Source organism: Peromyscus californicus, unplaced genomic scaffold, assembly GCF_007827085.1.
Source record: "Peromyscus californicus insignis strain IS unplaced genomic scaffold, ASM782708v3 Scaffold_21__1_contigs__length_65335640, whole genome shotgun sequence".
In the NCBI taxonomy this organism is placed as follows: Eukaryota; Metazoa; Chordata; class Mammalia; order Rodentia; family Cricetidae; genus Peromyscus; species Peromyscus californicus.
In genome coordinates this window covers 50,853,428-50,879,809 of record NW_026294514.1, presented here as the reverse complement: position 1 = coordinate 50,879,809, position 26,382 = coordinate 50,853,428, and the positions used below count along the sequence as shown (strand labels likewise).

Below are 26,382 nucleotides of genomic sequence, written 5' to 3'. Positions count from 1 at the left end.
ACTAGATTAAACCAAGTCTCTTCAGAATTCAAACCTATGTGTTTAGGAAGAATAGAAGAACTGGACCGTTATCTCGCTGTTGACTCACAGCTAAGTAGTTGAACTGATGTGGGATCCAAGTTCCCCAACTGTATAACACTCCTTCATCATAGCCACGATGGTTCCGATGACAGTCAAGTCTGTGCAATGCCACTGGTTGTAGTACCAACCTAATTCCTTAAACATCTTGATATACTTCCTAGGAGGAGTGTGTGTGTGGGGTGTATGCCTCGAATTTCTACTTCACTTTTGTTTGCAATAATTAGCCTTTTTTATCTGGTTTAGCCAGAGGGAGAGTCTGTGTCACTAGTTAACTCTCTTGTTGAAACTATAGCTTATCAAAACCCTTGAGTTTGGAAATAGCAGTACTGGGAGGTCTTGGGTACTGACCTTTTTCTGTTTCCAGGTTAAGTGTGACTTTACCCTAAGCTCCCAGTTCCTGTTTCTCTTGGAATGTCTTCTTGGCTGGTAACATAGGCCTGTTATACAGAAGAGCTTTTGGATATTGTCTCTGTCCCTGTTAACATGAGGTCACTGCCTACCTACTGTGCTTTGTTGCTGCCAGCGTGGACACCACACCCCTACCTTTTGATGCTTTAAGACAGCTCTCTGAATGCCATGCAGACGGACAGCAACCCTGACACACTTTGAAGACTGCAAATGGGCTATGACTTCATTTACAATTCCTCTGAGAGGAAGGCCACATCCCCGAAGGAGGACATTTGGCCTTGGCAGCGCTGACTTCATCACGATGGCTGACATTGAGATTACCGATCTGTTTAGAGCTGTCTATGGAAATGGGGGTCAGCAAGGAGACTCATCTTCTATAACTGACAAGCTCCAACCCAGGGGATCATTCCTGGCTGAGCCACATGGCCCTGAAAATAAAGATTTGTCCCAGAAAGGCTGACACAGTCTTAACTTTAGCAGCACGCGAAGCACCTTGGTAATTAAATAACTCTCAGTATGTCAAGATAATTCTTCATTGCCATGTAAATACATTTTAATTTATTGAACTGCCCTTAAGCTCCTGTCAAAAACACATCCAGAAAAATTAAAAGAAATGCTCCAGATTGACCGGCAACCCACAAATGTCTTTGTCTTTGGACTGTAGTCCCCAAAGTACTGCACTCCTGGACTAATGTGCACAGTTGACATGTCTGCCAATTTATTTATGGACTGCTGCAGTGGGCTGCCCCCGAGGTCATTTTCCTCTTGCTTACACAGACTGCATGCGACTTTCTCTGATACCGATCAGACTAAGCTCGTGCTTCAGCCTGGTCAGAAACATAACTTGGTGCATCATGAAAAATTCTCTCTGGGGCAAGGATGCAGCTGGCCCTGGTGCAGCATGGTTTCATCATGTTAGAAGGAAGTTTCTCATGCCCAGAGTGAGGACATGAACCTGATGCATGGGGAGTTCTTGAGCTCCAAACAGCTGTCGGGAGAGGGTAGTTTTATACTCTTTACCACATGCTACTCGGGGCCCAGAGGACTTGGGCTTGACATTCACAGAAGAGCTTGAGTGAGAGTTTAGACTTTGATATTATGTTTTGCTAAAAAAAAAAAAAAAAATCTGCTTCTGTAGTCATTGTAGTATGTGCACTAGAAGAACTAAAATTCTAAATGTTAACATTTAAAACTTCCTGTGTTTATTAATTTACTAAGCCTAAAATTAGGAAATGTCTTAATTTGGTGCTTAAAAAACTAACACACATCAGCCAGTGGTTCATTAAACATTATGCCTTCATTTAGCAGGTTGGGCATGAGCCTTGACATTCTGTGTTTGTAGCGTGTTCTTAGATGATGTCCAAACACAATTTCAGTTTCAAGTCCCCCGACACTTTTGTTTCCATGTGGCCCTGCTGCTTGGTCCTTGCCACCAACTACAATATTTCTTCATTTCTTCAACTATAATTTCATTTCTTTTGACCCAATTTATTTTTAACCCCAACATATCTCAGTTAAAAAAAAGAAAAAACAACTCTTAGTTCCCTCACCCCCATATTACTTTGCCTTATTAATTTCATGAGCCTGGGAATGGAAGTACACAGCTTTTGCCTCTATCTACCAGGCATCATGCTTGCTTTGGGTGGTGGGTGGGATGAAGAACGCAGATAGGAGACTGTCTACAGCCTGAGATGAAAGAGCCAGGCCAATGATCAGCTTCATGAGATAAAGAAGTTTTCAAACCACATCTCTACCCACCCCAGTTCTTTAGTGACAAAGTCCTTCAAAACAAAAGCTCCCCAGAAAAAAAAAAAAAAAAAAACCTTCCCTCGCATGTTGGCCCATGTTTGGAAGTGTAGCATTCAGGGAGGTTATTTACAGCTGCAGGAAACAGAAAAAAAAAAAGATTTCTTTTTCTAATTCACACTTTCTCCTTGGCTCACTGTCTTATTATGCCACCAATCTTAAACTGTGTCAGAGTCACACCTCGGCTGTCAGACAAGCTCTACCACCCTCACAAGAGTGCAGAAGAGAAATGTGCAAGATGTGTTCTGTCCCCCAGGGCCTGCACCGTGTTCAGCAGCTGAGAACTCGGCCCCCAGAGGCACTTTTGTGTTTGATTTTTTACTAAAGTCTGCACTTAGTGAAACAAAGTCCTGGCGGGGCAAAGACTTGCCGGCTCCTTGAGCTTCAGTGTGCTCCTTTACTTTTTACATGGGTGATTAAATCTCCTCTTTGAGTCGGCCGGGATCCAGCCCTATAAAAAGCCAAAACCACTGTATCGGGGCAAGCTAATTTAAATAAAGACTCAGCAGAGAGTGGTGCTGTATACCTGTAATCCCGGCACAGGTGGCGGAGGGTAAAACCAGAGGATCCCAGGTTGAGGGTCGCCCTGGGCCAAACAGTGAAAACTTGTCTCAAAAAGCAATCGAGCATACAAAGTCCCAAAGGTTCGCATACAGATAGCCATTTTCAGTGTGACACTGGATGCCTTTCAAAAATCAGTTTGGGTTTCTCAACGACGGAATAAAGCTCAGTTTGTACAGGTGTGTGTAGTACTATGACTAATAATGTCAATTACAAAGTAAGAGTTTTTGAGTGGTGTCCCCCTTTTTCATGCTACTCTGTTGAGATAAGATAACAAAGTAAGACTTTCAGTCATCAGGCTGTAACTGTTTGGCCAAGTCTTTAAGATTCTGGGCTGAAGAAGAGGGTTCAGTGGGAGAAAGGGGATGAAAACAACAAGAGTCGTTATATACATGTATGAGACTGTCAAGAAACAAAAACAAAAATAGAAAGATGCTGGCTGTGTCCTGATGCCAGGCTGGTGGTGAACGATTCAACACAGAGAGTTGATCAAAACTACAACTATAGAGGCATCACTAGATGCTGTGGGATGGTCTGTATGGCAAATGTGTTGCTAATTAGTCAATAAATAAATCACTGATTGGCCCGTGGCCAGGCAGAAAGTGTAGGCGGGACAAGGAGGAGAATAAAGCTGGGAAGTGGAAGGCTGAGTCAGAGAGACACTGCCAGCCGCCACAATGAGAAACAGCATGTGAAGATGCCAGTAAGCCACGAGCCATGTGACAAGGTATAAATTTATAGAAATGGATTAATTTAAGCTGTAAGAACAGTTAGCAAGAAGCCTGCCACGGCCATACAGTTTGTAACCAATATAAGTCTCTGTGTTTACTTGGTTGGGTCTGAGAGGCTGTGGGACTGGCAGGTGAGAGAGATTTGTCCTGACTGTGGGCCAGGCAGGAAAACTTTAGCTACAAATGGCGTCCAACGTGGTGGCAAGAGTTTCCACCTAAAACCTGAGAAAAGATTCTAAAACGGAGCTGAAAACAGTTCCTAATTATCTCTCTCAAATGAGCGGCAGCTGCCAGTTTGAGCTACTGGTGGGTTCCTAGTGTGCACGCTTGACCTGCTGCCATATGGCAGGAATGAGGCCTCTGCAAGTGGCACATTAAGCTGCATGGTGGATTTAGCCTTTGCTGGTACAAAACAAAAAAGAGGTTTCTGGACTACACGCTGCTTGGATAAAAGCATAGACCCACGAAAGCTCCCGAGCTCATGGTAAACCACCGCCATGCTGGGAAGCTGAGGTGGGCGGAGCCAGCAGCCACAGCTGCTGCAGTTTAAGGCAATAGATTCACAATAAGACAGATTCAGATGTAATAGTTTACAATGTGTGTAAAAGATACTTAGGCTTGAAAGAGACAAAAAAGGTGACATATAGAGTTATAGAAACAAATACATAGTTTTAAAAAAATGAAGTCTTTAAAGAGACAGTAAAGGTAGTATAAAAAATAAGCCACGTAAAAATGGATATTACACAGAGAATCTGGATTGTGTTGTCTTTGGGATTTTTAACTGCAGAAAAACATTTGATCATAAAAGATGTTGAGTTAAACCAATATGTATATTTTAAAGATACCATGACTTCAAAATTTGGATATAAGGATATGTTGCTTTGGAAAGGAGACTCTGCTTTTGTTCCCACAGAAAGCCAGAGGCTATGGATTTGTTCCAGATTAAGATACATCAGGTTTGACCAGCCAAGACCCCCTGAAAGGTCTCCGATGACACCATGGCCCAGATGATCCAACATCCAGAACGGTTTGAAGGCATCTGGCTCAGACGATACAGCCTCATGGACTATTCCATAATCCTAAAATTTTCTTTGTTTCCCTATAAGATACAGCGCCCCCCTCCAGCAGGAAGTAGTAAGAGAAGCTACGCCCAAATTCCCAAATTATATGTAATTTTACTTTGTTAAGGTTAAAACCTTCCTTTTTGAAAAAAAGAAGGGGGGGAAGTGCTGTGGGATGTTCTGTATGGCAAATGCGTTGCTGATTAGTCAATAAATAAAACACTGATTGGCCATTGGCTAGGCAGGAAGTGTAGGCGGGACAAGGAGGAGAATAAAGCTGGGAAGTAGAAGGCTGAGTCAGAGAGACACTGCCAGCCGCCACGATGAGAAACAGAATGTGAAGATACCGGTAAGCCACGAGCCATGTGGCAAGGTATAGATTAATGGAAATGGATTAATTTAAGCTGTAAGAACAGTTAGCAAGAAGCCTGCCACGGCCATACAGTTTGTAACCAATATAAGTCTCTGTGTTTACTTGGTTGGGTCTGAGAGGCTGTGGGACTGGCAGGTGAGAGAGATTTGTCCTGACTGTGGGCCAGGCAGGAAAACTTTAGCTACAACTAGACATCCCACATATAAAAGAGTTGCCCACTGAGTCCGGCACACAGCTAGACCTAGGACACAGTGTTCTCTCAAAAGTAATTTGATTTCCATAAATCTGAACCAGTGTCACGGCCAGGTATGATCTTACAGAACCAGTTTCTTGGTGACCCTGCTTGTTTTGCTCATCTTTCCTTTACCATTATTGCGACATATTTCAGAATGAGGTTCTAGCTGCATTTGCGTATGGTAGGATCCATTCAAGGGACATCTTTTGTTGCTGTTAAAGCAGGAACACGGTGCCCAACATAACACTCAGATCATGCCACAGGATTGTCTTTAGAGTTGTGAGTTCCTTGCTTTGTTTTTATTATTTCTTCAAGCACAACAATTTATTTTCTCTTTCACAAGAGGGACTCACAAAATGGGCTTGATATAGGAATATGACCATACTATCTTTTGTATGTTTGTCTTCTTATGATACATAAATGATGTCATGCTGTTTTTCTGTATGCCTGCCTGATTCTCTCCCCATCTCCCCTTTTGTTTATCCTTGTCTTTTCTTTTCTTTTCAACTTGAAACCATCTTTTAAAAATCTATTTATGATGCTTCATAGTGAATAGAAATGCAGAGTATGTATGCATTACAACATAGGTTTACATATTCCCCTAGTGATGGTTACCCAGGCTGACTCTAATTCCTTTCTACCATATAAAATACTGCACAAATGCCCTTGTATTTGTCCCTTAAGTAGTTTTTGGGTTTATCTGTCCAGGAGTACAACTGTTAGGACATAAGATTTATAGGTACTTCACTAGAAAGTGCAAATTGCTCACTGAGCATCCTATATCCCAGGAAGAGTACATGAAGATTCTCATTTTCTTACCACTATGCCCCTGTCAAAGCTGGCTATTATATGGCACTTTAAAAAATATTATTGAATCTGAAACATCATCTTGTTGACAATTTACATTGTTTTGATTAGTGGCAAACTGGTCCATAATTTCTTTTACTGATATTGCTTTTAACTTTAAAATTGAAGTCTGATACAGATGAAGTCTACCTCTTTATATAGAATAATCTGTAAAGGACAATGTATGACACCTTTGTCAAAGTTTGGATGAATGTTGGGGTATTTTTTTTTTTTTGAGCTTTCTAGTTCTTTGCAGATCACTAATCTATTCTACATTCCTACAAAAGAACTCCATTCTTATCTGTTATTATGGGTTTGGAATATATCTTCAGAGCTGATATAAAATGTTCTTTTGCCATCATGTCCTATTTATCAATAGTGTATCCATTTAAAGACATTTACTCTTTTGTATGTTTGTAGGCAAGTTTTCCAAACTACTCAGACATTTAATTAAATTTTATTGTGATATCATTGAATTTTTATAGTGATTTTTGGAGAATTAGATCTTTATATATTTACCTATAAATGCATAAGAACAGTGTTTATTTTCAGACCTGTAGTCCTCTCCATCATACAGGATTGAATCCAAGGCCTTAAACACAGCACACAGTACTCTATATTGAGCTGTATATCTATCCAGGTTCTTCTTTTACAGACCTTGAGAGAGTCATGTTTTTCCATAAGTTCTTTATTCTTTGATAGATTAGTTCTAAACACTTAGAATTTTTGTTGTTATTGTTAATCACATGTCATTTCTTCCTTTCTTTTTTCTTGTTGTTAGTATAAGCACATCCTGCTGAATTTTAGAAAGTTATGTTATTTTTGAGATTATAATTACATCATTTCCTTCTTCCTTTTCACCCCTCAAAACCCTCCCATACACCCATCTTCATCTCTTTCAAATCTGTGGCATCTGTTTTCATTAATTGTCAGTACATATGTGTGAACATATACATCCCTAAACATAACCTGCTCAGTCTGCATAGTGTTATTGTATATATGTTTTTAGGGTGGTCCGTATCATATTGGACAACCAATTCGTATTAGAAGATCTTAGTTTGATAAGTCATTCTCTTTTAGTTGTAAGTTTCTGTCCCTTGTAATCATATAATCTTCAGTAAGAATGGTAGCTTCTTTTTTCTCAGAGTGTATACTACTGTTTCTCTTGCAAGTATTATATTGGCTTGGCCAGGCCTTTTGTTATTATGATGAGCAGGTCTGTTATAATCAGCATTATTCTTGTCAGTTGTCCAAGATTTCTCTGTTAACTATTTTTGTTCATATGCATATGCCTTTCTGTTTTAATGGTTGGGAGTTTGGTTATGTAATGGTTTAGAACTTATATGTTCTTCAAATTCCTATATGCTCAGAGATTAATTGTTGCTCTGTGCCACTGTTTGTAGATGGACAATCTTAGGAAGTAGGTCCCAGTGGAAGGAAGTTAGTTCATTGATGGTGGATCTTGAAACATTTGCTGGGACTGCAGGCCTTTTTTCTCTCTGTGTGTTGCCTTCTGGCTATTACAGGGGGAGCATCCTCCTCTAGCACATGCTACTGACACAACTGATATTCCCACAATTCAAAGCATCAACATCAAATAACCATGGAGTGAAACCATGGGTCATAGTAAAGCTTTCCTCCTTATGGGCTGGCTATCTACAATGTTTTGTCATGGCAATAAAAAGCTACATAGTTAAGTAGACTATGTAGTCTTTATCAGAGATGAAAGGAAACTGATGTTTTTCTCTTTATGTTTGGGACATTAAAATTATATGAATGCATTTAACTCTATTAAGTAATTATTTTGGTCAATGTAGGACCAAAAGAGTTAATAGGGAACTTTAAACTATTTTCTTGCACCCATTTTTTATGCTTAACATAAAGTGGTTGTGGTTTATATTTCTCCTTGGCAAAGTGTTTTATCTGAGATTCCTCGAGATAATCTTTCTAAAGTCATGAACGCCAATAACCCTTTGCCATATATACTTACATCAAATAATCCTTTAAGTGGACATTGCATTTGAGTTTCTTTAATATTTTGAGAATATTACTCTATACTATTCTAGAATTTGCTATTGTTACAAAGTCTGGTTGCATTTCGATTCCTTTAAAGGTGATACAATGCCTCCCTCCTAAAGCTTAAATATTTTCTTTTTCTCTTTACTATTCTTAAATTTCACTATAGTCTGCTTGCCTAAGAGTTTTTATGCCCATCTATCTGATGCATTCTTTTAAAACCCTATGGTGCCGGGCGGTGGTGGCGTACGCCTTTAATCCCAGCACTCGGGAGGCAGAGCCAGGCGGATCTCTGTGAGTTCGAGGCCAGCCTGGGCTACAGAGTGAATTCCAGGAAAAGCACAAAGCTACACAGAGAAACCCTGTCTCAAAAAACTAACTAACTAACTAACTAACTAACTAACTAACTAACTAAGTAACTAAATAAATAAATAAATAAATGAAATAAAAGACCCTGTCTCACAAAATGAAGTGGAGAGCACCCTTGGAATGACAACTGACGTTGATCTCTGGCTTCCCCATACACAGTCACACAACCGTCCACATACATGTGCACCCCCACCACAAACACATGCATGGATGTACACACACATGCACTAATTTTTCCTTTTCACGTATTTAACTTTTTCTCTCTCAGTAATTCTTAATTAGGATAGTTTTATGTTATTCCTCTGGTTTTATCCTTTGTGTATAATTGTTTTTATGTCTGCCTGACTTTTATCTTTCTTCCTCCCTCCCTCCTTCCCTTCCCCTCCTCTCCCCTCCCTTCCCCTCCCCTTCCCTTTCCTTTCCTTTCCTTCCTTCCTTTCTCTCTTTCTCTTTGACACTTTCTGTGACAGTTTATACACTAGTTTGGTTCACCTTGGATCTTTCCATTGCATTTATTTTATTATTCAGGTCACATACTGTTTTTATTCCCCCAACATTTGTCTTCTTTATACTTAGCACTGACAACTGGCTCTTAACAACCGCTTTTCTGTTTCATATCCCATAAATGTCCTCCTTGACCAATTCAGTGATGTATATTGATCTTATTTTAAATTTTAAATGTCCGCTCTCTCAGATGTATTCATTCTACCTTGCTTCTTACAAATTATTCCTACACTGACATTCTCTCCCTGCTCTGTTTCCCAAATTCTGTAGTATTTCGACGAGATAACATCTTTTGCTTGGGGATTGCTAAAAATATTTTGAGAAATATGCACTGGAACAAGTTTAAAGCTACACCCCTCCCCGGTGTTCCTCAGTGAGGTGGTGATCTTCATGGCAGCACACCTCTTGGGCTGCTACCTTGGTCTGGCTACTGTGGTTGTGTTGTTTGCTTTTCATGGCAGGTGACTAAGAATCGCAGAGAATCTCTCAATTGTTCTATCAGAGATTTCACTGTTTCTGAGCTCAAAGCTGTGCTATAGTCAGTTACCCCTAAATATATGCAGGATATCGTCTGTGAATATGGAGAGATCTATGCCTCCATCCAGGAGGGCACATCTCATTGACTGTCCATAGCAGGTGCTGTCAACTTTGTAGTATTCAATGATATTGAGGTAGAACAAGGCCTGCCAGGAGCACATGAATGATAGAGTCAATAGTAAATATCCCACCCCAGCCTATTTCTCACACAAGATACTGAGTCCTCATCTGCTATTTAAGGTAATTCCCACCCTGCAACAAAGACAAGCATGACATCATCTTTTTCTGTCTCTTTCTATATTATTTTTTGATAGCTCAGATCCACAGTTTACCTTCTGCTTTGAAGATGTCTCTAGTGTTGAGTCTGAGGATTGGCAAAGACAAGGGGTTATGGGTTGGTTGGTTGGTTTGTTCTTCTTTTTTTTGAGAGGAAAGTTAAGGTTGAACCACGGTTGTAACAGAGTGTAACCCACTCTTCCAAGTACCTCCCAGGAGCAATGAGCTCAAGCTAGGATGTCCAAGTCACTTTCCTCCTACTGTCAATGTCATGCGACCATTTAATCTATCAGGAGCTAGAGACTCCTCTTTTTGAGTTTTAGAGATGTTCTCTGTTTTCCTTTAATTTCCAGGAATGGTTAAGTATTATAAACAACATTAAGTTTTTTTGGAGCAAAATTTAAAAAAAAAACCCACTAGGAATAAAACTATTAGCAAAATATTATTTAACACAAAAATGTAAATTACAGGGAATTATCTTTGAGAACAGCTAAGTATAAAAGTAACGCATAACATTGCCTTACTGTCTTCCACTATCAACTTGTTAGCATAATTATGATAACAAAGCTGCATTCCTAAGCCGTGCTTCAGAAAGGGTAACTATTAGGGTAAGACCTTTGAGAGTTATTGCACATGTTAACTGATAATGACCTTGCATTCCTGGCAGACCTGGTACACATCTCACAGAGCAATAAAGCACCCAGCCAAATTCTACCTGAAAACAATTCGGAATAGTTAAGTAGAATGCATTTGTAGGTGGTTTTCAAATGTTAGCCTGTATGGGAGAACTCTTAGCTCTGGGTAACCCCAAAGCATGAAAGAAGGCTATTGACACAAGCCAGGGCACCTGAGGCTTATTCCCAATGCACATTTTAAGTAATATCTCATTGTCTAACAATGATTCAGGAGCATCACAGCATCCATATAACTTTCAGGAATAAGATACCACATCAGATAATTCTGTGACAGAACAAAGCATTTTCTAGTTGAATGTGTTTATCTATGAGACTTGAAGGACTTTTAACATGGTGATGAAGAAGATTGTTTTTTCGGAGAGAACAATGGCATAAATCTCTCCACAAGTTTACTGTGAATGGATGAAAGGATGTAGGGGATGCAACACTCCTGTGGTGGTTCCATCTCTGATGGAACTGCTTGACACACAGTCCTCAGGTGGTCCTATGAGAATCTCTAAAAGCTTCAGTCCTGTGATATCTGTCTCTCTCTTTCGCACGCGCACACACACACACCACAGTAAAACCCTGAGATTTTTACCTCTACAAACTTTCTTTGTTAAGAAATGGAAAAAATGAAAGGAAGGAACATATGTAAAAAGAAATGAAAATAAATAGTAAACAAATTCTTATGATGAAAATATCTTTGTTCCTTAATTAAAGAAATGTTTTGGTAGTAGAGTGTATTTTGTCTTCTGACAAAATATTTTGTGGGTGATGATCAATACAAAGTGTGTATGGCTTAGACGTGAGATTTAATTACTAGGATAAAACATCGTGCTGATCACAGCGCAGTAAAGGCATCCCTCCACATCTGCCACCTTCTCACATTCAAACTTCCTGTGTATTGAGCTCACAGCATTTTCGGTGACCTCTGGAGTCTGTAACTGGCCCACTTACCTTTCTTTGCAAGGTGCACAGCTTCTGCATGCTCAAACACTGGTGACCTCAGTGCCATTGACAGACAGCACCACGTCTCCAATCTGGAGTCCAGCTTCCTCAGCAGCACTGTCTGTAAGGAGACAGATGACAACAGTCTCCTTGACAGAGGGTCCCAAATTGAGTGTCCTGCTGTTTGTACTTTTAAAAAAAGACTCTTTTTCTACAGAGCCTCCCCCGCCCGCCCCCCCCCCCCCCCCCCCCCGCTCCCATCCCCAACTTTAGACAATTGCTTGTGTCATTAATGAGAAAGAAAATGCTCTCCTTGCGGCCTCCCTTTCATTTCTAGGACTTAGACATTCAGCCAGGCATTTGAGTGGCTCCTTTGCAACACAATAGCAAAGCTGCTCTGAAACTCAATCTATTCATCCCCGAGAAGGTTGAACTAGTGCTTCTCATTCCCCATTGCTGTGAGGTCTCTTTGTAACCCTGAGAAAATCACTTAACCTCAATATCTTCATCTATCAAAAGGGGGCTGGGGGCAGAGCCTCTCTGCAGGACCGTTCAGGGAACAAGTAATTGAAATACTTATGAAGTTGTGGCAAAAGCAGATCTTGGAGTAGTTGGGAGGCGGGTGAGAAAGGAGCGAGCGAAAGAGCTGCTTTTACTTGCATTGTTTAGGCTCCTTCCTGAGTCTTTTCAGATGGGAAACAGAAAATACCCTCAGCTTTATGGTTCTTAGCTGTGGAAGACTAAAGGCCCTGTCCAATGGATATTTTGTTCCTTGAATGTCTATCATGTTCATTTTGCAGTACATCCATAAAAAATCAATATGCTATTTTAAGGTTAATTTATTTTAAACAATATGGTCTCCTATAGATTTGGCCAAAATTCTTCCGACAGCAAGCAGTTGCATTCTACTTTTTCTTTCTTCATTCATTTTAAACTCCTTTTCTCTCTCTTTGATGTGCAAGCTGAGCAATAGCAAGTTTTAAATATGTAGAACATCACTGACCTCTTCAAAGAGTATTCATTTTAAATATTACTTTTCAAGTTTCACTATATTTTATTATGTTTTATTTTATTTTTGCCATGTTTTATGTATGTGGATGTTTTGCCTGCATGCATGTCTGTGCACCAAGTGGATGTTTGGTGTCTGCAGAGGCAGAAGAGAGTATCAGATACCTGGAACTGGAGTTACAGATGGTTGTGAGCCAGCATGTGTGTGCTGGGAATTGAACCAGCATCATCTGAAAGAGCAGTCAGTGTTCAGAAGCACCGATCCATCTCTTCAGCCCCAAAGAATGTTAATTTTTTTTTTACTTTTTTTATATGTTGGTTCTTTAAGATGGGGTTTCTCTATGTACCCCTGGCTTTCCCAGAACTCCCTCTGTAGATCAAATTGGCCTTGAACTCACAGAGAGAGCTGCCTGCTTCTGCCTCCAGAGTGCTGGGATTAAAGGTATGCACCACAATTCCTGGTCAAGAATGTTATTTTTAAAATGTGACTCAGTTGCTGAGGGCAATATGATGTAGAATATTTTCATTAATGATTACAGTTTGTCTGAATCTGTTTTAATGGTAGGGAAGTCTCTGACTTATAATCCATGGCTCCTTCAATTCAGAAAGCAATCTTTGACACTCCCATTCATTTATATACTATTCTCCTTGGAGTAATATTACATCTCATGGCATGGTTGATCATTTAACTCTATTGCAGTAAATACATCGTTCCACTGTCTTAAAGGGCTTATAGAATCTGTTTATGGCATTGCAAATAACAACATAGATCCAGTGAAGTTTCTTATTATTTTCTATGTTCACCATAATACCAGCTACTGTCTTACAGGTTAACAGTCATTTAACAAACACATATTGGATAAATAAACGAACCACTCCAAATCATATGCTATAGTTCTTCATCAAGGGCCTTCAATTTTACTGGTAATGATAAGAGAAGCAGCACTAAAAAAGAAAATTACACTTGTAGTATAGCAAGTGACAGACAGAAAACACATTACAAAGACAGTATGTGCTGGGATTTGGGGAAAAGGAATTCTTACTCCAATTTGGAGTATTTATAAAGTGTTTTCAGAAAAAGGAGAATCTGGTCTGATATTAACGAATAAGTGAATTATGTTTTATGAGTATTAGGTAGGCCAGAGTGGTGAAGGCCGCTAGGTTTACATAAGCCTAACTCCTCTGCTGTCTGGGCTCACAGTTGGCCAGTTTTTTCCAGATTCCTTTTGCAGTTGGGCATGCAATCTGAAAAAGGCCTACCCACTGGAATGTGAACAGAAGTGGCGTTCCATTTCTAGGCCTAAACCCTAACTACACAGAAGGCCACCCTTTCCTTTCCTTCTCCTGTTTTCATCTCTCTGGCAGGTGTCAGTGACTTTGGGGTTCCAGGGGTTGATAGGTTCATAAGGAAAATGGAACCCAGATGATGAAACATTGTGTGGGGTAAAACTATCTCCAATTAAGAACATCTACATTAGACTACTACCACGACTAATAACCTTTTATTTTGTTTGTCTCGATGAGGGCATATCTTTTTATTACCAAAGTTATGATCATTTCAAAATACCGACATACCCCAAACAGTAAGTATTCTGAGCAAAGGTATGCATAGCTTTCCAAAAGTTAGTGACTCAAGTCAGCTAGTGTAGAGGCTGTGGGTCAGTGGGCATTGACCTTGGTGATAATATAAGGGATATGACCAAAGGAGAAAGGGTGTTTTAGGTGAAGATGCAGAATTGTACTGGATCCTCTGACATTAGAGAGATATGAAATGAAACATAAAACAGGTAAATTGTTTTATACCTTAGGCTTTAGGAAGATTAATTTAGGATAGAGAGATTAAGTTAAACAGATCAGCATGGATATTATTACTAGAATTTGTACAAGCCTATAACATAACTCTAGAGATTAGTAGAAGCATAACAATCTTTCACATGACCTGAAATGCTCTTCAGAATTCATTTGGATACCTGTCTATCTATCCTTAATGAAACATAAACATATCATCAGCAAGTAAAATTTCTCATTTGTTTATTATGGTACTTTCTATATTCAGAATAATTTCTAATATGTGGAGGAAAAAACACTGGTTAAATGTGTGTTTGCTTTTAGATACATTGAAATAACCATGGAGTATATAATCTTAAATATTTATTGGGATGAATTAAAAATATTTTGGGGGATGAAGGGGAAGCACAGTGGTAGACTGCTTGTCCAGCATGAGTGAGCCTCAGGGTTCGGTCCAGGTAGAATAGAAAAGAGAGAGGATTTGAAGAATAGATATTGAAGAAGCATAGGTATTAAGATAAAACCAACAAGCAGATTCAACACTCAGACAATGTAAGGAGAGAACTATTGAGCACTGAAGATCAAAGTCAAAGAATAGTTACCATTAGTAAGAGAGAGAAAGGGGGCTGGACAAAGAAAAACAAAAATCAAAGTAGATAGGTCTTAAAAAATATAGTCAATAGAGATCACAATGAAGACAGGGCTTAGCTGGTAAAATACAGACTACAGACCTGACCTTGGATCCCCAGCATCTGCATAAAAACCTAGGCATGGCTGTCTATAGCTGTAATCTCAGTGTCGGGGATAGATACACAGGAAACATCTCAGGGGCTCCTGGCCTGTCAGTCTGTCCAAATCGGTGAACTGAAGGCTCAGTGAAAGACTTGTCTCAAGAAGTGAGGTAGAAAGCAAGTGAGGAAGACATGTGATACTGACTCTGGCTTCTACATTCGTGAGCACATATGTGCTTGCACAATTATACACATGCATGCACGTGGACACATGTGGGTGCACAGAGAGAGGGAGGGAGGGAGAGAGAGAGAGACAGAGAGACAGAGACAGAGAAACAGAGATAGACAGAGAGAGAGACAGAGACAGAGACAGAGGCAGAGAGACACAGAGAGAAGGAAAAAAAATCCAAGATGAAGAGAATGTCAGCAGTTCTATATTGAGGCCATAAAGGTAACTCTAACATCTTCATTAATCTTAGTCTGTTCAAGACATGAAGAAAATGAGGACTAACTAAAGCTTATGGGAGAATAAGGGAAGTAGAAGGAATTTGAGAATTTGTGCTAATCAATATGTTAAATGGTTGACTAGATAAGTCATTAAACACTACAAAATCTAAATCCAAGTACATGTTTAATAGGACATTTTCTAAGTAACATTTGCCTTAAAATAATTTTTTTACTTAAAGACTCCATTACTATGAAGATTGCTCTATTCTGAGTATACAATTGGAAGTTTTTACTGTATTTTTGCATGGGTATTCTGGATTCCTTTGTATTCTTGGCAGTATTTATTATTTGGCCTTTTGTTATAATCATACTTGTGAGAAAAATTAGTAAGTCTTCAGATTTCCTTTCTCTGGTGAGTAATGATGCTGAACACTGTCAATTTGCTTACTGATTATTTGTTTATCTTATTCAGGTAAATATCTATACAACTCCTCTGTTCATTTTAAATTGTGTTACCTCTATATTATTGGTTATGATACCGAGTACAATAGTTGTTGGCAGGGGATTATGGTTTGCCACTTTTGTGGCTGGTTTATAAAACTGCTCTTCATTTTGAATAATGGGCACTGGTTGTGGTAGTCTGCACTGTCATGCATCTTACAAGGTTTGCCTCTATCTACTAATGATGCTGGAGTTGTAGGACAAGGGCTTCATTGAGGCCAAAGATAGTTCAAGGTGACACCACACAAATGCTTGCCCTATTTGACTTTGGTTTTGGTGCAGAAGTGTTCAACATAAATTGCTCAGGAAGGTATGAAGTAGTAGGAAAACAAGAGTATGACTTTCTAAATTTGCAGTTCCCTCCAAATAGATACACTTCTAAGTTTATTAGGAAAAGCTTGATGAGAAGTTACTTCATGCTGTCATGCATATTTACATATAATGCAGATTCTGAAAGCCTTGTACTTAAAAAAAAAAAGAGCTTGTATTTTTCACTTTTAAATTTGCACTCTAACAGTAGCACTTTCAATTCTGGAGCTTCAGAAACATGGGCCTCCTCATCATTTCCTCCCTTGCTTATCCTGTCTTAAATGTATAGTTTTCTTTCTGAGTTTGCTTGCTATCAAAGTTGAAACATCTGTTTCTTTTGTTTATGCCAACAGATCTCACAGGCACTTAGGCTTTCAAGAAACCATTCATGCAGATGCCAGCCGGGTGTGGGCAATTAGTTGCATAAGTGCCAAGCGAGCTCACACTCTGTATACTTATGGATAATCATTTCCACCCCACCTACAGGTCTCTTCTCTTTATCTTTTTTATCTTTAGTGTGTAATTAAGCCTCTCTACTGCATCCAGAACAATGTTTTATAGTATGAATAAGATTCTCAGAAGGGCTGAAAATATGTGTAATTTTAAAGTCCCTCAACCCCTCATTTAGTAGATTTGAGTAGACAATGGATTTCAGAGGGATTCTCAGCACTGAGAAATACATTTAAGAAAAAAATGAGAGAGCTACACTCAGCAGCTAGGCGAATCCCTGCTAGGGCAGTACTTTCTGATGTTGAATAAAATCCTGGGTTAACTATGCATTGTCTGTCGAATCTCTGTGACAGAAAAGACGCTTCAGCCTTCTTATTGCAAAACACCTTAGGGCCCCCTGATTTAAAAGTTCCCCACAGAGCACATGGAGTTATTTGTTTTGTATTAGAACAACAAGGATACAGTTAACCATTACAATTGAATAGTTACAAAGATATCAGAAATTAACTCTGTGATGGTCAATGTTCATGATGAAATTGACTGGAATCACCAAGGAGACACAGCGCTGGGGTTTAGATGAATGTGTGCAGTACTATTCTGTCCATTGGTTTGGGTCTCAAATTGAATAAAGTGGAGAAGCGGGGAAGAGGGAGAGAGGGAAGGAAGGAAGGAAGGAAGGAAGGAAGGAAGGAAGGAAGGAAGGAAAGAAGGAAGGAAGGAAGAAAGGAAGGAAGGAAGGAAGGAAGGGGGGAAGGAAAGGGAGAAGGAAGGGAGGGGGGAGGAAGGGAGGGAGGGGGGAGGAAGGGAGGAAGGAAGGGGAGGGAGAGGGACAGAGGCAGACAGAGATAGACAGACACAGAGAGAGTCAGACAGAGAGAGACACGTCAAGCAGCTAAGCATCAGCTCTCATCTTTCATTGCTTACTGGTCTTCCCAGACATGAGGAGTCTTAGTCCCATACTCCTGCCTCTGTGGCCTGTATCAAAACTTCCCAGCCACCACAGCCACTATCATGCCTTCCCAGCTACCTTGGCCTGTATCATGGCCTTCCCTGCCCCCATGGACTGTACCATGCCTTCCCTGCCACCATGGACTGTATCAAGCCTTCTCGGCTACTATGGCCTGTGTATTGGTCAGAATTCTCTAGGGGAATTGAATATGCAGAAAGAATATGGGTTTTAGATGAATGTGTGTAGCACTAGTCCATCCATTGGCTTGGGTCTCAAATTGAGTAAAAAGAGAAGGGGGAGAGGAGGGAGGGAGGGAGGGAGAGAGAGAGAGAGAGAGAGAGGAGAGGAAGAGAGAGAGAGAGAGAGAGAGAGAGAGAGAGAGAGAGAAATAAAGCAGCTAAACATCAACTGTCATCTGTCATTGCTTTCTGGTCTGCCTAGATACTAGAAGTCCTAGGCCTACTCCCAAACACATATATGTACATTTATATGGCTTTGTGTGTGTTCATTTATTATATATAACATATTCACTCATTCATGTATATGTATATATATATTTATTTATTGTATATTAATTTTCTTTTTACTTGACATCTGCAGGTTGTCACTCTTCTCACTTGCCCAAGAATGTGTTTTGTTCAACAGCTGTTCTAGCATCTAGAGAATATCATTTATTTTGAGATGAATAATTTTGCCCTGAGATTCATTAAACTCTCTTTCTCTTACATATGTGGTAGAGAGGGCACAAGCAGGCAAAAAGAACAAGCTTCCTTCTTCTGTTTCCTTTATATAGATTGTTAGGAGAAGATTACAACTAGATCTTCCTACCTCAAAAGATCCAGATTAAAAGTGGTTTTCCCCACTTCAAATGATTTAGTTAGGAAAAAAAAATCTCTCACAGGTATATCCAGCTATTTGGGTTTTAGTTAATTCCAGATGTAGTCAAATTGACAACCAAGAGTAGCCATCACAATTCCATCCCTTGTCAACTTTACACACAGTCATATCTTCTGATGTCATGCTTAATTTCCAAATGAAACCAATAAACAGGTCATAATTATGTCGAACAGGATATAAGTATCCCTCGTATAAAACACAAACATACTATAAATTCTAGAATAGGTGGCAATGCCCTGTGAGGGACATTCTTTTAGTGTCTCAAACTTAAATATGATAACCATTGATACTCTCTCAACTGGTGTTATATTGTATGATAAAGATTCAAGGACAGAAAACATAAATATCTGTGCAAAACATACTCTCAACTAAATATAAAAGAAACACTCATGTCAATTATAATCTTTTTGCAACTGGTCACGTGGACAGTTGGTATTTATAACTACCTTCTTCTACTAGCCATTCTGTATTTCTTCCACCCTTAGCAAGCACTTCAGCTGGTCTTGGTTCTTTTCTTGGAGGAATGACCCATACCTTCAATCCTGAAAGATCTGTAACATTGCCATTCTGGATTAGGCTGTTGTAATTTCTCAATGACTTTAATCAAAGGACATGATAACACAAAGAGATGCCCTAAAGAATTTCCTCTACCCCAGTCATAATCTTTCTTACATCAATTGTGGAGAAGAAATCCAATTTCATCTTGGTAATATGGATCAATCATACACCCCAACTCTGCTATTCCTTTCTTGGTCTGTTGGTTTGTGGGCATCAGAAGCCCAAAGTGGTCAGGGGGGAAGTGTGAGTTTCTAGTTCAATGGATGTTTGTTATGTCTCCTGGCAGGAGTGCTGCCTCCCTCTGGAACCAAAACTTCTAGGTCAGCAGAGCTTAAGGTCACAGAAACAGGAAGTAAAAACTTGGTAGTGGGTCTTTGGGAGTGATCATGAGTGGAACTATTCCCCTTTCTACTCCTTGACCAGTGGATCCTGGCTGTGGAGAAATTGTACCATATCTTAGATGCTGATTCAAAGAATATACCACCTTCTGGAGAACCCTACCCCATCCCTCCAGGCTGCTGCCACCTAATCAGCATTGTACCTGTGTCACTGTGTCTCAAAAAGGCCACTACATCTTTATATCATGGCAGCTCCTTCAGGAGGATGGGCAACATGGTAAGACCAGTGGATTCTGTAAATCATGGGCCCACTAAATCACTTTTCTGTCTGTGAAGTGAGTTCCCTGGTCAGAAGCAGTAGTGTATGGAATACCATGATGGTGTATAAAGTATCCTGTAAATCCACAGATGGTGGTTTTGGCATAAGCAGTATATGCAAGAAAGGCAAACCCATACCCAGACTAAGTATCTACTCCAGTAAGTACAAAGTGTTGTCATTTCCATGGACGAAGTGGTCCAATGTAGTCAACTTGTCACCATATCACTGGTTGGTCATTAGGAGAAATGGTGTCATATCTGGGGCTCAATGTTGGCCTGATGTAGTGGGTAGCCATCCAGCTTTGACTTGGAAGTTCCAACCCCCATTGAGGATTAGGTAACAGTCAGGCCTATAAGGCGGGGTTGAGAGAGGACGCTGAAGACCCGAGATCCAGATGCACCAGCTCTCTTGGTTCCTGGACCCTGGACGCTGGAGGTAGACCGAGCAGAGTTCTCCAGAGAACACCGCCGGACTGTGCTACACCTTTCCCACATCCTGTAAACTATCCCTTCCCTTGTAAGTTACCCCACAAAATAAACCTCCCTTTTAACTATGTAGAGTGGCCTTAATAATTTCACCAATAGCCTCTGATGTTAGTAGATCTGGCACTCAGCAGCAGCTGTAGCCATATCAACCTTGGTGGTAGCAGTACATTTTGTTGAGCCCATGGCTCAATCTCTGCTACCATTGCCACTTTGCTCATGAGCTCATTGGGTTTGAGCAATGGTAGGGATAGCTGGGAAAAGAGGTTGATTGTTCACAGAACAGGTCACCCTATCTATATGATTACTGAACTCCTCTTCCACTGAAGTCACCTTTTGATGAGCATTTACATGGGATATAAATATCTTCCCATACTTTGCCCATTTGGAGAGATCAGATCTACCCACATACTTCTTACCCAGATGTATTTCTCACCAATTTTCCAATAATGCTCTTTCAAAGTCCCTGACTATCCAGCAAATCCAGTGGTTACAGTCCATGAATTAGCGGACAATCTCACATCTGGCCATTTCTCCTTCCAAAGAAAATGTATGATCATGTAAATTGCCTGAAGGTCTGCCCACTGTGAAGATATCCATGTGCTGGTGTCTTTCAGTGTTTTCCCAGAAAGGAGTAATAATTCTGTAGCTTTCCACTCTTGGGCGGAGACTGATTAATATGCAGAACCATAAGTAAACCCATCCCCATCTTATCTTCTTCAGTCAAAAGGTCACAGGGAATACCCCAAGAAGCTATAGATGCATGCTTCACAGCAGACGACATTGTAATTGGGAGTAGAAACCATAGGCATTTGGGCAACTTCAAGTAACTTGTTTATGCCTTCAAGATATGCTTGGACCTGACCATATATAAAACAATTCCGTTTGCTAATGGACTGCTGCTGTGCCCATTCTTTTTTGTGACTTGGTGGGTCAGAGAACACCCAGCTCATGATGAGCAGCTCAGGCTGTTTGGTAACTTGGAGGCTTATTGTCATACAATCAGTTTCCACTAAGACCTATACCAGACCAAGAGCTGTCTCTCAAAAGCGAGAATAGTGGTCTGCAGGTGATGATGGAGTCCTTCTCTAAAATCCCAAAAGTCTCTTCTGTGATTTACCTATAGGGCCTTCCAAAGGCTCCAAACAGTATCCCTAGCTACCATTGCCACTTCAAGTACCACTGGATCTGCTGGATCATATGAGTCAAGTAGTAGAGCCTTCTGTTGTTCCTGGGCCCCACTCAAAGGTAGCAGCTTTCTGAGTAACTTGATATGTGGCTGGACTTACACACCCAAGTGGAGAATGTGTTGTCCCCAGAATCCAAATAGACCCACTAAATGTGCTTCTTTTTTGGTGGTGGTAGCATCCAGGTACAATAGCTTATCTTTCACATTAGAAGGAATATCTCTGCATGTCCATATCACTGGACTCCTAAAAGTTCCACTGAGGTAGAAGGTTCTTGAAATTTGGCTGGATTTATTTGCCTTCCTCTGATGCACATATGTGTTACCAACAAGTTACCAAAGTGTTTGTTCCTGCTCACTTGACCCAATTAGTAAAATGTCATTAATACAGTGCATTAATGTGATATTTTATGGAAGAACAGGTGATCAAGATCCCTTTGAACTGAGCTATGACACAGGGATAGAGTTAATATATCCTTGATGTAACGGTGTGAAGGTAGACTGCTGCCCTTGCCAACTGAAAGCAAATTGCTTCTGGCAGTCCTTATGGACAGGTACCAAGAAAAAGGCTTTTGCTGAATCAATAGCTGCATACCAGGCACCCGGAGATATGCTAATCTGCTCAAGTAAGGACACCACATCTGGTACAGCAGCTGCAATCAGAGTCACTACTTGATCGAGCTTTTGATAGTCATCTGTCATTCTCCACAATCCATCTGTCGTCTGCACTAACCAGGTAGTAGAGTTAAAGGGAGATGTGGTGGACACCATCACCCTTGCATCTTTCAAGTCCTTCATAGGGGCACTAATTTCTGCAGTTCCTCCAGGAATACTATACTGTTTTTGATTCACTATTTTCCCTGGCAGCAGCAACTCTAAAGGTGTCCATGTAGCCTTTCCAACCATAAAAGCCCTCACTCCACAGGTCAGGCAATCAATGTGAGAATTCTACCAACTCCTAAATATATCTATCTATATCAATTATACATTCTAGAACTGGGGAAATAACCATAGGATGAGTTTGGGGACCCACTCAATCTACTAGGAGCCCGCTGTGAGCTAAAACTCCATGAATCACCTAACCTCCATAAGCCCCTGCTTTAACTGGAGGGCCACAATGTTTCTTGGGGTCTCCGAGAATCAGCATCAAGTCAGAACCAGTATCCAATAGACCCCGGGAAATATGATTGTTTCCTTTCTACCAGTGTACATTTACCTTTGTAAAAGGTCATGGGTCCCTCTGGGAAGCATTGGAGAAAGGCTAACAGTAAAACTCTTAGTTTGTCAAGGCCCATTCTCAGGGGAATCTAGCCCTCCTTTTATTCAAGGTGTTCTGGTTTGCAAATTAGCTCAAGCCTGGAACCTGGCCCACAGGCTAAGATTCCCTTTTGCTGCAATCCAGTATAGGCTTTCTTCCATTTGTTTGAGAATTTTTCTGCTTATACATATCAAACCAAAATACAGCATGGAAACATGCTCATGCCTGGAAACACCATGATTGATTATCTAGTACCAAAGGTGCATATGAGTCATGCCACCATTAAATTTGCTGTGCCTGTGCTAACCATGATAGGTTAGGCCATTATAGACATTGCTTTGTTCACACTGTCCACTACAATAACTAGAACTGCCTTGCCTTTCTTTCGTGATTCAGTGCTGCCACCTAGTCTCTGCTACTTTGGGGGCTCAATTAAACCCATTGCACTTAATTCATTCAACTGCACAGCAGCATCTCCAACCCTAAGGTCTAGCACAAGGAAAGGGGAGATAAAGCTCTTCAGATGTGCTGGTGCCCCTCTCACCATTTTGTGTTTTATAGGATTAATGAAGGGCATGCCTTCTGGCCCTATTGCAGAGGATTAGATTTTACAGTGTACCCACTCCAGCATTGCAATTCCCTGAGCCTTAAAATCTCATCATCAACACTAAGTCAAGGGAAATCAGGTATCTCCAACTCCTTTTCAGTAGGCCATCTTTTGACAAACGCTTTAGACAACCATTCAAATACATTTTGACCCATTTCTTTTAAACTGTGAGCTTCTATATTAAACCTAGATTCTTCACTCTGTGGGCTCATATCAATAAACTCAGTCTGATCCACATTTATGTTTCTTTCATCATTATCCCACACCCTTAAAGTCCATTCTCCAGACTGCTGCTTGAATGAATGAGCAAACTCATTAAGCTTTTAACTGTAACACACCTCCTCATGGACTACACTTTATATCTCCCCTCTAGAAGCCTGCTTAGCCTTAAGTATGGTTATAGGTCTAGAGGCAACTACTATTGGTCCTTGAAGGACATCAGTATTGTCTTGCTCAACATTTCCTTCAGAGAAAGTCACTGCTGATTTAGCAGACAATGAAGGATTAATTTCCTCAGTCAAAGGCAGAAAGCACAATATATCAGTGGATGGGAAAGGGAGCACACCTGCTGATTATGTTTTCTTTTAGAAAGAGTATTTCTTCAAGTGAGACAAACCCTTGAGAATCTGAGGGTTCAAAGTTCTCAGTTTCAATAGGGTCCTCTAACATATCTAAGTTACACAATCCCATTCTTCACCAATTAATGACTTTAATCACTGATACCCTCCAAGTCAGGGACTTGAATTTTCACTGTGTGTTAGCAAAACTTAGGATGAAGGGCTTCAGTTTGATTTTCCACAACTTGAGCTCTGTGGCTGCTGGAGAGAATATTCCCTTTTAGGGTACACTTAGAAACCTTTAGACTGTTTATGAGCATCTGGAGCTGAACAATTTTGTCATTGAGTTTATTATTGTCCTTCACTGTATTCTGAGATGCTAGAAGTTGGTTGATTTTATGATAGAGCCCATTATTTTCCTTTGTCAATTCATCCAGAGATGCTGGGAACAACCAACCACCATCATCATTTTCCTTATTTTTCCACAAATTGTCAAAAGTTTTATATACAGAGTTGGCAACTCCATTGCTTCTCACCATTGGTGAATCAAGATGATCAAATGCATTTTGTCTCCTTAAGTTTGTAAAATAGTTTACACCATGGATTTTCGGTATTCTCTGATCTGCTAGGAGAGACTTTAGTAACTGGAGAGGCTTTGGTGGCTGTAGATGTTGGCAAATTGGAAAGCCTATTGAAGATTCTTGAGAAATCCATGCTTATACTGTCACTCCTGATACTAAAATCTTTATAAGTCATAGTTCTCAATATCAACAGAACTTATAGAATTTATCTATCTATCTACCTATCTATCTGTCATCTATCTATTATCTATCAATCATCTATCATCATCATCACCATCATCATCATCATCATCATCATCATCATCATCATCATCATCTACCTAGAACATAATAAGGACTTATTAGAATGGCTTACAGGTCTAGCTAGTCCAACGATGACTGTCTACCAATGGAAGCTCCAAGAATAGAGTAGTTGTTCAGTCCATGATGCTGGATATTTCAGCTGGTCATTATTATATACCAGAATCCTGAAAAAGTAGGCTCTAATGCCAGTGGAGGGATGGATTTCCCAATGAGAACATTTAGACAAAAAGAGCAAGCTTCCTTTTTCCACATCCTTTATATAGGCTGCCAGAAGTAAGTGTGGCCCAGATTAAAGATGAATCTTCCCACCTCAAAAGATCCACACTACATTTGTATCTTCTCACCTCTAAGGATCTGGGTTAAAAATGGGCCTTACCACTTCAAACAATTTAATTGAGAAAATTCCCTCACTGGTGTACCTAGACACTTTGGTTTTAGTTAGTTTCAGAAGTAGTGAAGTTGACAACCAAGAATGGCCATCAGAGCCTATATCAGCATGCCTTCTCTGCCAGCATGGTCCGTATCATTCCCTTCCTGCTGTATCATGTCTTCCCTGCCACAATGGCCTGTATCATGCCTTCTTTGTCACGAAGATTATATGCCTATAACCCACGAGCTAGAATAAACTCATTCTTTTGCTTTTGTCTGGCATTCAGCCACAGCAAAAATAACAATAGCGAATGCAGAAAGTGATGCTAACAAACGAGCTCATTGCTGTGAGAACCTGTATCTGCCTTGTCTGCAACTCTAACGTCATGTATACTTATTTTCTCGATAAACTGCCTATCATGTATGTTCTGGGGCTCCACCTACTTTTCTCTCTCAGCATAAAGCCTGGGAAAGAAGCATGTGAAGTGACTATGCAACAGGCTGGAAACGATGGTTTCTTCATATTTTCTCTGCCAAACAACTGAGTCCATTGCTTTTGAACTTGGCCTCACTTGAATTCCTAGGATCCTTCACATTCCTCACTCAGGCCATGCTCTGTGTGGCTGCTTCAGAGAGTAAATGAACTTGGAGGGACTGACAGAATCAGGCTATTGACCACCAATGCAGGATTCCTCAATGGATGCTCAGTTCTGGCCAATATTTGATTACTATTAGCCTGTTTCAGGATTTGTCAGTATTACCCTAAGTTTAGAGGCTTCTCCAGTCCAGTCCTGCTCTTTTTCCTCTCTCAGCTATTGGGCTTACATCACGGCTTGGAGCCTCTCAGCTTACTCGCCCTCTTCTTTCCGTCAGGCACAACAACTGCCTCCAAGCTATTGGATGTTTGATTTCACTCTACTCTCAGATGATAGGATTCGGGTAAAAGGAACTTCCTTTATTATTTTAAAGGTTTTCTCTGTTTTTTTTTTTTTTTTTACTTATTAATACTTTGTAAATAAAGAGAAGGGGAGAGAAAATAGACCAAGGCCACAGGTGAAAAGATTGTCTTTAAATTGGAGGAGACAGGAGGAAAAGGTACAACTTGGGGGTGTCCATAAATATAAATTAGAAACAGAGAAAATGGGAAGATGACATATGTTTGCATGCCTAAGCCAGTCTCAAGCTGAAAGCTGAAGGGGAAGAAAGGAAACTGGAAAGGAATTCTGAAATATCTGTGACTATATTAAATTTATTTGTAGTTCTGGGATTATGAGTTTAGTCTGGATTTTTAATTGCAAAACAGGGGAACAATGTC

The 26,382-nt window shown here is 40.2% G+C and overlaps 1 protein-coding gene across 1 annotated transcript in view; it reads right to left on the bottom strand.

Moving 5' to 3' along the window:
* Positions 1-26,382, bottom strand: part of LOC128117838 (uncharacterized) — a 118,442-nt gene that overhangs the window by 54,599 nt on the left and 37,461 nt on the right. The window contains 2 exon segments of the mRNA XM_052750248.1: positions 11,439-11,472; positions 11,474-11,550. Coding sequence (XP_052606208.1) covers positions 11,439-11,472; positions 11,474-11,550 — 111 coding nt within the window.